The sequence below is a fragment of the Saccopteryx leptura genome, chromosome 3 (assembly GCF_036850995.1).
Source record: "Saccopteryx leptura isolate mSacLep1 chromosome 3, mSacLep1_pri_phased_curated, whole genome shotgun sequence".
Taxonomy (NCBI): domain Eukaryota; kingdom Metazoa; phylum Chordata; class Mammalia; order Chiroptera; family Emballonuridae; genus Saccopteryx; species Saccopteryx leptura.
In genome coordinates this window covers 263,765,264-263,780,617 of record NC_089505.1, presented here as the reverse complement: position 1 = coordinate 263,780,617, position 15,354 = coordinate 263,765,264, and the positions used below count along the sequence as shown (strand labels likewise).

The window sequence follows — 15,354 nt, the reverse complement described above, 5'->3', positions numbered from 1 at the left end:
TGCAACCATAAAACTAACACCAGTTAATTATTTTTAAGAAATTTAAAAAGCCTAACCTAGACATTTCGAGTTCTCCATCCCCACAATGCTGGAGTTTGAGGAGTTCTGGCTGAAGGAAAGAGTCCAACATATAAAAGGCAAAAGCTACTTCATCAGAAGAAGGAACATGCCACTGGATTCCCAGATTCCAAAGGTCCCCAGGTTTGCCCCAGTCCTAGAAAAGAACAGCATCTGTTCAGCAGGTTGAAAAGTTGAAAAAAGAACATACAGACATAATTGACAATGTTTATTTTAAGAGAATACATATAAGTATTCCAAACCTAAAGTAGCAAATAACACACACACAAAAATGGCAGGAAAACATATTACCCCTTCATTTTAACTCCTGAAAAAGGTCTCCCTGAAGAGCCCATCAAATATTAGTTCACTTATAAACACAGAAGTAAATTTATGTGAGTCCAATGAATTCCTCAATAAAATTATATGAATCATAGAGGTTAGATATAGCATAACAAGTCATCTCACACAGAAACAGAAAAGAAGAACATTAGAGTGAGCTCTAGCACCATGCTGCACAAGTTTAAAACATCCCAGAGTATGCCCCTTAGTTGCTAGATGGGATGCTACCCCAACTCAGGAATCACTTAATAAAGCCAATTAGAGCTTCAAAACAATCCAGTAAATTTTAATAGCCTACTTCAAAAATAAAGAAGTGACATCTTCATACACAACAAAGAAAAAAACCCCACACTTTGAATCCCTTGGGAAAATACCCAAATATACCCTTGAAGCCTAAATTATTGAAAATGCTTGCCTTAATAGGAAAGTATTCAGAAGGATGCTTGTCAAAGCCACCTGGCACACTGCAGTACTCTGTAGGGTAGATAAGTGTAGTAGAACGAAGAAGGTGATGCAAAAGGTTACAGGACAGAGTGTAACCCTGCTTACAGGTTAAATGGAGAGTTCTTTGGAGAATCTTGACAAGTTGCTTCCTGTAAAGAAGCAACTTCTTTCCATCCACTCGAGTAATCTAAAAAGAGAAAGAAACAGTTGAAGATATTTGGGTTAAAGGTCAAGAATCAATAATTAATGCAAAGGTCAATGTTTGGCCACTAAATAGCCTAAAATAATAAGCATAATAAGTGATTTTCTTAAAATAATTTAATTCACTTTAAAACTTTTATTTTAACTATACTCTAACATCTTATTCTTTTTTACTATCAAAACACATTTTCTGAGTCTGGGCTCTTATGTGCCATGGCACAGTAACATCTTTTTCAAAAACTGCTGTCTCCACCCTGGCTGAATAGCTCAGCTGGTTGGAACTTCGTCCTAATATGCCAAGTTTGCAGGTCTGATCCCCAGTCAGAGAACATACAGAAACAGATCAATGTTTCTGTCTGTCTCCCTTCCTCTTTTTCTAAAATCAAAATATATAAATAAAATGCTAACTCCTTCAAGAGAAAAAATTAACTTGAATTTCTCTGTTCTTTGGTTCCTGAATTACATATTAAAAAACCCTAACGTTTGATTAATGATCTAAAAATTTAGAACATAGAGGGGAAAAAAATTCCCAAATCCAACTGAGTTACCCATACTAGAATAAATAAAAAGTCAAATACAGAACATATCAACAATTATTCTCTTCTGATAACAAGAAAATGACATTTTCTGACTTTTTGCAGCCATATCAAGAAATATCTAAAATTTGTGACTTTTGAGGTCTTAATGTCAAATTTTCAAAAAGAATAAATCCTAAGAGCTAGTCAACATTTTCATATTACAAAGATGTATAGTACCTCAGATAAAAGTTGAAGATTCCATAGTAACTCCTTGTCTAGCTCTTCTTCATTTAATACGTCATCATCTTAAAAAGACAAAACAGTACGAGAGGGGTGGAAAATCTATATATCCAACTAAATAAAACATTTAATATTTTTAATAGCTAAAAAAAGTCTCGTTTAGGGAGACTTTTCAATTCCTTCTTCATTAAGCTAAACTTGTTCCCCAAAAGGTGTAAACTCACTTTTCAAAAAAATAAACACACCAACCAAAATGTCTGACCCTGAACATATTACAAAATAATTGGTATTTTTTATGGCAACCTCTGAATGGTTCGTGTATGTATGAAAATATTAATAAAGTAAAATTTTTAAGTTGCCTGTCAATGTGATACTTTATCTTGAGCAATTTCCCTCAAAACTGCAAAATTAAAATATTATATAGCTTCAAGAACCTGTTTTCATTAATAAAATTCTAGAAATCAAAAAAAAAATTGTATCTAAAATTATAAATATAGCCCTGGCAGATAGGTCAGTTGCTTAGAGCACTGTCCCTAAGTGTAGAGGTTGCCATTTAGATCCCAGTCAGGGCACATACAGGACCAGATAAATGTTCCTGTGTCTCTCTTTCTCTCTCTCTAAAAACCAATAATTCTTTTATTTTAAAAAATAAATAAAATTATAAATACAGTATAACCTCTTGACTTACTCATTGTGAGCTGAGTTATAACACTGCAGCAGTGGGGAACAAATAGCTTCAAAGACTCCTCTGGGCAGCACTGAAAATATATTTATATAAATAAGCTTTTTTGAAAGTTACAAATATTTAAGTCACAAAGCATACACTAGCACTAGTTTCAGTAGTAAATAACGCTGTATGCAGCTACTGAAAGAGCTATGTATTTTAAGTATAACAAACATGTCTAAAATAATTAACCACATAAACCTGCAGGTTCCTGATTAGTTCATCAGTTCAATAAAACCAAACTCACCTTTACAGCAGCACGGCACATGTCTGCCACCATACGGCCTGCTACTCTTGTTTCAAATATATGTGAAGTAGAAAAATTAAAAACCTTCTGAAGGGCTACCTGTAAAGATACAGAAAAAATAAAAATGTCTAATCGTTTTTTAAAAAACTAAATACAAAACATTTAAAAAATAATGCTCAGACTATATAAAAGTAACCAAGTAAAGAAATTTTTAGCTATTAGCATTTTTAAGGATTTGCTTAATAATGCTACATTCATGTCTATGAACAGTCTTTGCACAAGACCCTAATGTGATTAAACCATTTGAGGCACAAGACTTTACTTGCTACAGAAATACTAAACACAAAATTACAACTCCTAGAAGCAAATATAAGTATCTTGTTGGCTAAACCAATACAATAAAAAAATTTTTTTAGAATATCTAATATTTACATTTTCTCATTCTGACAACTACAACCTACAAACATTTAATTCTAATCCAAAAGACTTGAAGCAGTCTATTTAATTTTATAGTCAAGTCACAGAATTTCAAGTGCTGAATGAAAGAATGAGCTCTAGGCCCTGGCTGGTTGGCTTAGAGATAGAGCGTGGGACCCGCCTGCAGAAATCCTGGGTTTGATCACCAGTCAGGGCACACAGGAAAAGCTACCATCTGCTTCTCTACCCCTTCTCTCTCTCTCTCTTTCTTTTCACCTCACACAGCCATGGCTTGAATGGTTTGAGCAAGTTGGCCCTGGACATTGAGGATGGCTCCATGGCCTCCACTCAGCTGATAAAAATAGCTTGGTTGCTAAGCAACAGAGCAGCGCCCAAATGGGCAGGGCATCAGCCCCAGATGGGGCTTGCCAGGTAGATCCTGGTCAGGACCCATGCAGGAGTCTGTCTCTCTGCCCACCTGCCTCTCACTTAATAAAATAAAAAAGAATGAGCTCTATATGTGGATTAACAATGTTTAAAATTACTATAAACAACTCCTTTCGAAAGATTTTGAGCCTGATCAGGCAGTGGTGCAGTGCATAGCGTGTTACACTGAGATGCAGAGGACCCAGGTTTAAAACCCCGAGGTTGCCAGCTTGAGCATGGGCTCATCTGGCTTGAGCACAGGCTCACCAGCTAGAGCCCAAGGTTGCTGGCTTGAGCAAAGGTTTACTCACTCTGCTGTAGCCCCCCGGGCAAGGCACATATGAGAAAGCAATCAATGAACAACTACTATGGTGCCGCAATGAAGAACTGATGCTTCTCATCTCTCTCCCTTCCTGTCTGTCCCTATCCACCCCTTTTTCTGTCTCTGCCCTCCCCCCAAATTTCGATTAAATAAGAGATTGTTATATCAAATGAGTGTTGACAGACCATCATATAAGAACAAACTATTTCTCAGTCATCAGTTTGCCATATTTTTATATTTAGGGCTTAATTTTGGTCATGTTATGGCATAAATGATTTCCAAAATTATTCTCCCAAATAGTATTTAATTGTCAACTTTAACTACAGTTGATTCTTGTTATTTTTAGTAGCTATGTTCTATATAGTGCTGTGAGCACTAATAATCAAATGCTAATTTGCTAGCTGGTAAAATCACTCACTGTTCCTAGGGAAAATACAGAATTAAGTTCCTACAAGGCTCTAGGTGAATTTTTTAAGTGTTTCTGTTTAAAGACCCTTATTTAATACAATTCTTGATTCATTAACACAAATTTTAAAACTTAACAATGCTATAATTCATGCCTGAAAAAGCTCATCTAAAACATGTTATTTTCTCTGTTACACACATCAAAACTCTTTTATACTGAGAAGTCTAGGCAGTGCTTCAGCACCATTCTTGGGGGCCATTTTAAGCAGCAAAATTATCAACAAATAGCACAAAAATATGAAAACCAAGAGATGACGTCAGAGTAATGGCGCGGTAGGAAGCGATACCGATAAATCTCCCCCAAAACTCAACAAGATCTTCAACCAGAAACAGAAAAACCTATCCGTGGAGCCTCCAGATGTTTCGCAATACACCTGTATAGTCGAGCAAAAAATTGGCTAAATATATAATCAAACCCCGAAGGAAATAGGGAGTAAGAAATGCTCCGCCTTCCTCACTAACCTAAACAGGGTTGCTTTCACTGGGAACTGAGAATATAGAAACTAAGGCGGGCAAAGGGGGTGAATAGATCCAGGCCGCGGCACAAACGGCCGAACCAGGCTGTGGCACGGAGATCCAAGCCGAGGAAAAACAGTGCCTGTGGCAACCCGGGCAATACAAGCTAACACTCGCGCCAAACCCAGACAAAGAAAGACAAGTGGGGCAGCCATTTTCCCCGATCTCCTGGTCGGCGCGCGGATATTGGGCGAGAGATTCCTTCCAAAGCCCCGGGAGTGGGCGCCTGTGTTATCCCACAGAGAGGCAGAGTCAGGGGCCTTTGTGTGGGCTGAAAGTGGAATCTCCGGGCTGCCCCAGTGCCCTAAAAAAGCCGCGCACGGGGAGGGAGCGAGAGCCAAGTCCAGCGCTGGAACTTTTCCGTGCAGGTGGGAGTATCACTCAGAGGGTGAGGCGGCCAGCCTGATATCCTGGTCGGCGTGCACGGAGAGTGCGCAAGAGATTCCTCAGAGCACCTCAGGAGTGGGCGCCTATGTCATCCCACAGAGGGGCAGAGTCAGAGGCCTTTGTGTGGGCCAAAAGCGGAATCTCGGGCCGCCCCAGCACCCTGAGAGAGCCGCGCACGGGGAGGGAGCGAGAGCCAATTCCAACGCTGGAACTTTTCCATGAGGGCGGAGGTTTCACTCAGAGGATGACACTGCTGGCCTGATATCCTGGTCTGCGTGCGCAGATAGTGGGCGACAAATTTCTCCGAGTACCTCGGCAGTGGGCGTCCGTGTTATCCCACAGAGGGGCAGAGTCAGGGACCTTTGTGAGGGCCAAAAGCGGAATCTCCAGGCTGCCCCAGCGCCCTGAAAAAGCCGCACACAGGGAGGGAGCGAGAGCCAATTCCAACGCTGGAACTTTTCCGTGTGGGCGGGGATTTCACTCAGAGTGTGAGACTTCCGGCCTGATATCCTGGTCTGCGCGCACAGATAGTGAGCGCGAGTTTCCTCCAAGCACCCCAGGAGTGGGCGCCCGCCCGTGTTACTGAACACAGTGGCAGAGCCAGAGGTTTTTGAGTGGGCGGAAGCCCCGCCTGATTATGCTAGCAGCTCTGACTGACTGAGCCTTACCCAGAGCCCTGTGCTGAGTGGGAACAGAGTGGGGAGTTGTCATCTCTTTGAGCCTGTTACTATCCAGGCAGAGGCAGCACCAACCCCATAGCTGGATTATTAGGTTACTAATTGAGGAAGGAAAGACTAGGAGAGAGGCTCCAGGAACACGGACTCTCTCACTGTCGGAGCCTATAAATGCTAATGAGCCTTGACTACCAACGAGACTGAAGTACAATACATGACATCGCCATAGAGACTTATCAACTGTAAACCTCCACCTGAGCGTGCCAAAGGGGCAGAACCCGGGGTACAGAGTCACCAACCAGGAAGAGGGAGAGAAAAGAAAAAGCAAGAAGATAACCTCTCAAAATCAAGAATAATCTGCAGACTTTATAACCTATCCAATTTTATTATATTTGTTCGTTTGTTTTTCTTATCTTCATTCTTGATTTTTCTTTTGTCGTCCTCCAATTTGGTCGTTTAACTCTCTGCTGCTCTTACTCTCTCCTCTCCTTGAACTACACTACCCATAAGTATTACATCTCCCATTATCTTTTCTTTCCTCTTCCTTTCTCTCTATGAGGGTTGCACTCCAAAACCCTTAACTCTCTCTCTCTCTCTCCTCCTCCATTTTCTTTTTTCTTCTTTTAGTGGTTCCCTCTTTGTTTTCTCTCTCTCTCTTTCTTTTCTCCCTCTATATTAGTTTCTTCCTTTCTCCTTTACGTCTCCTCTCATTCAAACCTCAATAATGAACAAATTACCTTATCTGGGACTCAAACTTATGTTTGTGGCATTTTGGGGGGTTTTTACTTCACCTTTTTAACTCACTAGCAGTGCTCCCATCCCTGGCTCTTCATTTTATCTAGTTCTTGTTCCACTAAATACAATAGTAATATTTTAATTTGTCCCATTTTCCTGTTTCCCTCTTATTCCTCTCATTATAACTCTTAGTCAACCAACACTTAAAAGCAACTCATTTTATTCTTGACCCAAATTTTTTCCTTATTTACTTTTTGTGGGTTCACACCCCCTTTTTTTCTTTTTCTCCCCCCCCCTTATTACTTCTCCCCAATTCAGGCCCTCATTACAGGCATTGTTTGTTCTATTTAGTACAATATAATTCGCAGTTCACCACAAGATTTTCTCAAGAAAGAGGGGAAAGGAGAGGAGAGGAAAAAAAAGGAGGGGGGGGGAATAATTTTCTTTTTTTTTAATTTTTATTTTATTTTTCTTTATTTAATTATTAATTTTTTTAAAAAAACAACTCTTCGATTTTTTTTTTAACTTTTTATTCTTTATTAAATCTCTTTAATACTATCAACAAAACCACCCTCAGATGCCATTAAGGAAGAGAAAATCGAATATCATGGATACAAAAGAAAGAGAGGTAACACAGATAGATGAGTAAAAATATATGGAGAAAAAATTTAACATATTGGAAACTTTGGAGTTAAACGACAGAGAATTTAAAATAAAAATCCTAAAAATACTCAGAGATATACAAGAAAACACAGAAAGGCAATTTAGGGAGCTCAGAAAACAACTCAATGAACACAAAGATTATATTTCCAAGAAAATTGAAACTAGAAAAATAAATCAAACAGATGAAAAACTCAATTCACGAGCTGAAAAACGAGGTAACAAGCTTAGCTAATAGAACAGGCCAGATAGAAGGTAGGATTAGTGAAATAGAAGACAAGCAACTTGAGGCACAACAGAGAGAAGAAGAAAGAGACTCAAAAATTTAAAAAAAATGAGATAGCCCTACAGGAATTATCTGACTCCATCAAAAAGAATAACATAAGAATAATAGGTATAATAGAGGGAGAAGAGAAAGAAAGAAAATGGAATGGAGAACATACTCAAACAAATAATAGATGAGAACTTCCCAAGCCAGTGGAAAGAACTAAAGCCTTCAAATTCAAGAAGCAAAGAGAACTCCGAGTTTTCTTAACCCCAACAAACCTACTCCAAGGCACATCATAATGAAATTGGCATAAACCAACGACAAAGAAAAAATTCTCAAGGCAGCCAGGGAAAAGAAGAATACAACATATAAAGGAAGGCCCATTAGATTATCATCAGATTTCTCAGCAGAAACTCTACAAGCTAGAAGAGAGTGGACCCCAATATTTAAAGTCCTGAAAGAGAGGAACTTTCAGCCACGAATACTATACCCATCAAAGCTATCCTTCAAATATGAAGGAGAAATAAAAACATTCACAGATACAGAAAAGATGAGGGAATTTATCATCAGAAAACCCCCATCCCAGGAATTACTAAAGGGGGTTCTCCAATCAGATACAAAGAACAAAAAAAAAAACAAAGCCACAAGTAAAAGCTCCAAAGAGAACACAATAAAACCAAATTTAAAATGTGACAACAACAAAAAGAAAGGGGGGGAGAGGATGGAGATTAACAGTAGCAAAGGACGATGTAGTACAAAAGTACTCACAAAATAGTGCACTACAATGAACAGGGTAGGAACCCTTTTCATTACTTAAAGGTAACCACCATTGAAAAAACCACCACAGAAGCACATGAGATAAAAAAGATAGCAACAGAGGAAAGATGTATGGAATACAACCAAATAAAAACAAAAGATAGAAAAATGAAAGAGAAGGATCAAACAAGACACAAAACTAACAGAAAGCAATCTATAAAATGGCAATAGGGAACTCACAAGTGTCAATAATTACACTAAATGTAAACAGATTAAACTCACCAATAAAAAGGCACAGAGTAGCAGAATGGATTAAAAAAGAAAATCCAACTGTATGCTGCCTACAAGAAACTCATCTAATAACAAGGATAAAAACAAACTCAAAGTGAAAGGCTGGAAAACAATACTCCAAGGAAATAACATCCAAAAAAAAGCAGGCGTAGCAATACTCATATCTGATATTGCTGATTACAAGACAGCAAAAGTACTCAGAGACAAAAATGGCCATTTCATAATGGCTAAGGGGACACTGAATCAAGAAGACATAACAATTCTTAATATATATGCACCAAACCAAGGAGCACCAAAATATATAAGACAGCTACTTATTGACCTTAAAACAAAAACTGACAAAAATACAATCATACTTGGAGACCTCAATACACCGCTGACGGCTCTAGATCGGTCATCCAAACAGAGAATCAACAAAGATATAGTGGCCTTAAACAAAACACTAGAGCACCTGGATATGATAGACATCTACAGGACATTTCATCCCAAAGTGACTGAGTATACATTTTTCTCCAGTGTACATGGATCATTCTCAAGAATTGATCATATGTTGGTCCACAAAAACAACATCAGCAAATTCAGATGGTTCAACATACATAAAACGGTTAATGTAATACACCATATCAACAAAACAAAGAACAAAAACCACATGATCTTATCAATAGATGCAGAAAAGGCTTTTGATAAAATACAACACAATTTTATGTTTAAGACTCTCAACAAAATGGGTATAGAAGGAAAATATCTCAACATGATAAAGGCCATATATAATAAACCATCAGCTAACATCATATTAAATGGCACTAAACTGAAGGCTTTCCCCCTTAAATCAGGAACAAGACAGGGTTGTCCACTCTCTCCACTCTTATTTAATGTGGTGCTAGAGGTTCTAGCCAGAGCAATCAGACAAGACAAAGAAATAAAAGGCATCCATATCGGAAAAGAAGAAGTAAAGGTATCACTTTTTGCAGATGATATGATCCTATACATCGAAAACCCCAAAGAATCCACAAAAAGACTACTAGAAACAATAAGCCAATACAGTAAGGTCGCAGGATACAAAATTAACATACAGAAGTCAATAGCCTTTCTATATGCCAACAATGAAACAATTGAGAACGAACTCAAAAGAATAATCCCCTTCACGATTGCAACAAAAAAAATAAAATACTTAGGAATAAACATAACAAAGAATGTAAAGGACTTATATAATGAAAAGTATAAACCATTGTTAAGGGAAATCGAAAAAGATATAATGAGATGGAAGAATATTCCTTGTTCTTGGTTAGGAAGAATAAATATAATCAAGATGGCCATATTACCCAAAGCAATATACAAATTTAATGCAATTCCCATCAAAATTCCAATGACATTTTTTAAAGAAATGGAGCAAAAAATCATCAGATTTATATGGAAGTATAAAAAACCCCGAATAGCCAAAGCAATCCTAAAGAAAAAGAATGAAGCTGGGGGCATTACAATACCTGGCTTCAAACTATATTACAGGGCCACGACAATCAAAACAGCATGGTATTGGCAGAAAAATAGACACTCAGACCAATGGAACAGAATAGAAAACCCAGAAATAAAACCACATGTATACAGTCAAATAATTTTTGATAAAGGGGCCAACAACACACAATGGAGAAAGGAAAGCCTCTTCATTAAATGGTGCTGGGAAAACTGGAAAGCCACATGCAAAAGAATGAAACTGGACTACAGTCTGTCCCCCTGTACTAAAATTAACTCAAAATGGATTAAAGATCTAAACATAAGACCTGAAACAATTAAGTACATAGAAGAAGATATAGGTACTAAACTCATGGACCTGGGTTTTAAAGAGCATTTTATGAATTTGACTCCAAAGGCAAGAGAAGTGAAGGCAAAAATTAATGAATGGGACTACATCAGACTAAGAAGTTTTTGCTCAGTAAGAGAAACTGATAACAAAATAAACAGACAGCCAACTAAATGGGAAATGATATTTTCAAACAACAGCTCAGATAAAGGCCTAATATCCAAAATATACAAAGAACTCATAAAACTCAACAACAAACAAACAATAAAAAAATGGGAAGAGGACATGAACAGACACTTCTCCCAGGAAGAAATACAAATGGCCAACAGATATAAGAAAAGATGCTCATCTTCTTTAGTTATTAAGAGAAATGCAAATCAAAACTGCAATGAGATACCACCTCACACCTGTTAGATTAGCTATTATTAACAAGACAGGTAATAGCAAATGTTGGAGAGGCTGTGGAGAAAAAGGAACCCTCATACACTGTTGGCGGGAATGTAAAATAGTACAACCATTATGGAAGAAAGTATGGTGGTTCCTCAAAAAACTGAAAATAGAACTACCTTATGACCCAGCAATCCCCCTACTGGGTATATACCCCAAAAACTCAGAAACATTGATACGTAAAGACACTTGCAGCCCCATGTTCATTGCAGCATTGTTCACAGTGGCCAGGACATGGAAACAACCAAAAAGCCTGTCAATAGATGACTGGATAAAGAAGATGTGGCACATATATACTATGGAATACTACTCAGCCATAAGAAATGATGACATCGGATCATTTACAGCAAAATGGTGGGATCTTGATAACATGATACGAAGTGAAATAAGTAAATCAGAAAAAACCAGGAACTGCATTATTCCATATGTAGGTGGGACATAAAAGTGAGACTAAGAGACAGTGATAAGAGTGTGGTGGTTACGGGGGAGGGGGGTAAGGGAGAGGGAAAGGGGGAGGGGCACAAAGAAAACTAGATAGAAGGTGACAGAGGACAATCTGACTTTGGGTGATGGGTATGCAACATGAACGACAAGATAACCTGGATATGTTATCTTTGAATATATGTATCCTGATTTATTGATGTCGCCCCTTTAAAAAAATAAAATTATAAAAAAAAAAAAATGAAAACCCTGCATGAGATAGACACAAAAAGAACAGATTTACAATGCTCCCTGGAGCTTTAGCACAAGGGAATGCTCTTTTATTTTTATTTATTTATTTATCTTTATTTATTTTTAATTTTTAAATTTTTATTTATTCATTTTAGAGAGGAGAGGGAGAGACAGAGAGAAAGAGAGAGAGAGAGAGAGGAGAGACAGAGAGAAGGGGGGAGGAGCTGGAAGCAGCAACTCCCATATGTGCCTTAACCAGGCAAGCCCAGGGTTTCGAACTGGCGACCTCAGCATTTCCAGGTCGATGCTTTATCCACTGCGCTACCACAGGTCAGGCCTTATTATTATTTTTTTTTGGTACTTTTCTCAGGTTGGAAACGGGGAGGCAGTTGGACAGACTCCCCGCACGCGCCCGACTGGGATCACCCGGCACACCTACCAGAGGGGGATGCTCTGCCCAACTGGAGTGTTGCTCTGTTGCGGCCGGGGCCATTATGGCGCCTGAGGAGGAGGCCGCAGAGCCATCCTCAGCACCCGGGCCAACTTTGCTCCAGTGGAGCCTTGTCTGCGGGAGGGGAGGAGAGAGGCAAAGGGGAGGGAGAGGGAAGGGTGGATGGGAAATGGGCGCTTCTCCTGTGTGCCCTGGCTGGGAGTCAAGCCCGGGACTCCTGCACGCCAGGCCGACACTCTACCACTGAGCCAACCGGCCAGGGCCTAGGAACGACCTTGTTGATCAAGCTACCCAGAAGAAAATTATTTGGACCAATCATGACAGATCGAGCAATTCAGTCTCATACTATTCATCAGCAGAACGCTGCAGCCCTGTGTAAACAGTTTCAACTTTCTCAGGAAGCAGCATAGCAGATTGCGAAATCCTGTCCAAAGGGTCATATACTACAATCTGCCCCTTCATTTGGAGTTAACCCTCAAGGACCCATACCAGGACAACTTTGGCAAATGGATGTTATTCATATACCTTCATTTGGCAAACAGTCCTATGTCCACATTACAGTGGATACATATTCTGGATTTATAGTAACCTCTGTCAGAACAGGAGAGGCTGCTAAGCATGTTATAGCTCATTGTCTGTATGCATTGTTCTATTATTGGATTTCCTAAACTGGTTAAACTGACAGTGCTCCTGCATATGGAGCAAAAGCATTTACTGTATTTTGTCATTCTTACAATCTTTAAAGTCAAGGTATTATTAAAGTGTACCCAGCAAATATTTTAAGGTCAATTTAAAAAAATTTAAAAGGGGGGAGTCATATCCTGGAACTCCTATGGGTCTACCATATCATGCTTTTTACTTTAAAAAAATTTAAATTTCTTTTGAATGCTGATGAACAGGAGATGTCAAATCTTTTTCTCCTGCAAACTACTACCTTCTTTATTTGATCCAGCTAACAACACTGTTTTGTCTTTTTCCAAATAGCTCCAGATATATGGAAAAGATTTATATAGGCGGATGGGGATCCTCAAACCCCTCAGCGAGATCTTCTGAGCATGGCCTTTAAGATACCAAGAGGCAGAAAAAGCCCAATAGAGATCAAAGGAACTACCAGCTTTTAGGATACACCCTTAAAGGCTCCAATGCCCCAAAGGGGTCTCATAGGATGCCATCTGGGTCCTGTTTCAATAGTGGAAAGGAAGGTCATTGAGCTAAAGCCTGCCAGACTTACATGCCTCTGCTGTGAGGAAACAGGGACACTGGAAGGTAGGCTTCTCCCTCGCTCCTCTAAGGGAGGGTTCAGTCTCTTCCAGCCCTGTTCCAGCCACCTATGACCTAACCTTGCCCAGAATGCTGGGGTTTGCCACTGAAGGCTGAAGGTGCCCAGGGCCGTCGGCCCCATCTACAACACTGTGGACAAGCCTAGGGTATTTCTTCCAAGAAGCAGGTAAATTTATTCTTCCCTTGAAGATCTCTGTTGTGGGTGTTGATAGTCCTATTTTCTGCTGCTTTGTTTAATAGTGTTTCCTTTATTCCTCCTACCTCAATGCCCCACTCATATTTCAGGCTGGGACCTACTCCTAATTTAGAGCTCTCTTTCCCCCTTTTGCCAACTTCTATTATGAATCTACCTTTGCCACCCAGCTTAGTGTATCCCAAGGTTCTCTTTACCAAGCCACAGCAGCAGAGCTCCAGGGAAAAGCAACCTGGTCTCATCTCTCCAGGCAGAGGAGAAAAGAAGCTCCATCTCCACACATGCTGCAGATGGCTTTTCCAGTCTACCTGAATCATTACCAGCTAGAAGCTGCAGTCATTGGGACTTAGACATGAGCTGCAAAGTATAGAACTGTCACAACAATTCCAGTGCCATGTGAACTTTTTCTGGATGTGGACTTTTACTGGACCCCTGCTCCTTGTGACAGCTCCTAACAGACTGATCTGGGGTTGGGTTGCATTTTTCAGGGATTTGGCATGGTGTTGGGGCCAACTTGGACTTGGTGAACATGTTAAGGACACTATTCTTTTATGGATTCTTGCTGTATTGTCCAAGAGTTTGCTTAAAGGCTTTAATCACTGTAAAAAAAAAAAAAATAGAAGACTGGATAAAGAAGATGTGGCACATATACATCATGGTATACTATTCAGCCATAAGAAATGATGACATCGGATCACTTACAACAAAATGGTGGGATCTTGATAACATTTTACGGAGTGAAATAAGAAAATCAGAAAAAAACAAGAACTGCAGGATTCCATACATTGGTGGGACATAAAAAACGAACTAAGAGACATGGAAAAGAGTGTGGTGGTTATGGGGGGCGGGGGGCGGGGGGAGGGAAGGAGGGAGAGAGGGAGGGGGTGAGGGTGGGGCACAAAGAAAACTAGATAGGAGGTGACGGAGGACAATCTGACTTTGGGTGATGGGTATGCAACAGAATTGAATGATAAGATAACCTGGACATGTTTTCTTTGAATATATATACCCTGATTTATTGATGTCACCCCATTAAAATAAAAATTTACTTATAAAAATAATAAAACAAAATATTAAAAAAAAAAAAAAAAAAAGAACAGATTTATAATATGAGAGCTGAAACAAAAAAAATGCAGAGTGCCCCCTTATATGATCTTAGCTGGAAACATTTGCAACTCAACTCAATTTTTTGCCACTTTTACAGGTCTGCACAAAAGTGCTGCAAGTGATTAAGGGGTTACAAATAAATTTTTCACCAGTAGGTAACTTTGCAAATATGGAATTTGCAAAAATTAGCACCAACTGTATATCTTGTTCAAATTTTAAGAACAAGGAAAAGAAAGGATAAACTGGCAATGATACATATACTTAAAGTAGCTTAAGTTTCAATTTTTAAAACATCAAATAAAATTACAAGATTGGAATTTAGTTTTTGTAGCAATGCATTCTTACCATAAATATTTCTTTGGAACATTGTGTGAGGATTGTACTAAATGTAGAAGACAGACCTAATTCGACTAAACTCTCCAAGTGAGTCATTTTCTCGGTTTCTGTCTCTTCTCTTGTTTGCTCCAATGTGCTGCTTTCTATAAGTCCAAAGCATCTAAATAATGCAAAGAACGTATAATATTAACAACTAAAAACTAGTTTAACATTTTTGATGATGATTAGATATAAACCTCAATTGTTTTAACTATTCAAGTAACATCTACTTAATTTGTTAATGGCTCAGAAATCAACTGTCCTTGCATCTATATATCTTCAGAAGCACTATCCTTGAGTAGTAAGTAAATAGAGACTGTAATGCAGGGAAAGACTAAAG

At 38.9% G+C, this 15,354-nt stretch overlaps 1 protein-coding gene across 2 annotated transcripts in view; it reads right to left on the bottom strand.

Annotated features, from left to right (window-relative positions):
• Positions 1–15,354, bottom strand: part of PSME4 (proteasome activator subunit 4) — a 111,845-nt gene that overhangs the window by 54,138 nt on the left and 42,353 nt on the right. For both annotated transcript variants that reach the window (XM_066378269.1, XM_066378270.1), the window contains exons 14-19: positions 14,985–15,135; positions 2,774–2,872; positions 2,491–2,560; positions 1,800–1,867; positions 815–1,030; positions 57–214 (exon numbers count right to left, since the gene is read on the bottom strand). In XM_066378269.1, coding sequence (XP_066234366.1) covers positions 57–214; positions 815–1,030; positions 1,800–1,867; positions 2,491–2,560; positions 2,774–2,872; positions 14,985–15,135 — 762 coding nt within the window. The remainder of the gene's footprint in view (positions 1–56; positions 215–814; positions 1,031–1,799; positions 1,868–2,490; positions 2,561–2,773; positions 2,873–14,984; positions 15,136–15,354) is intronic.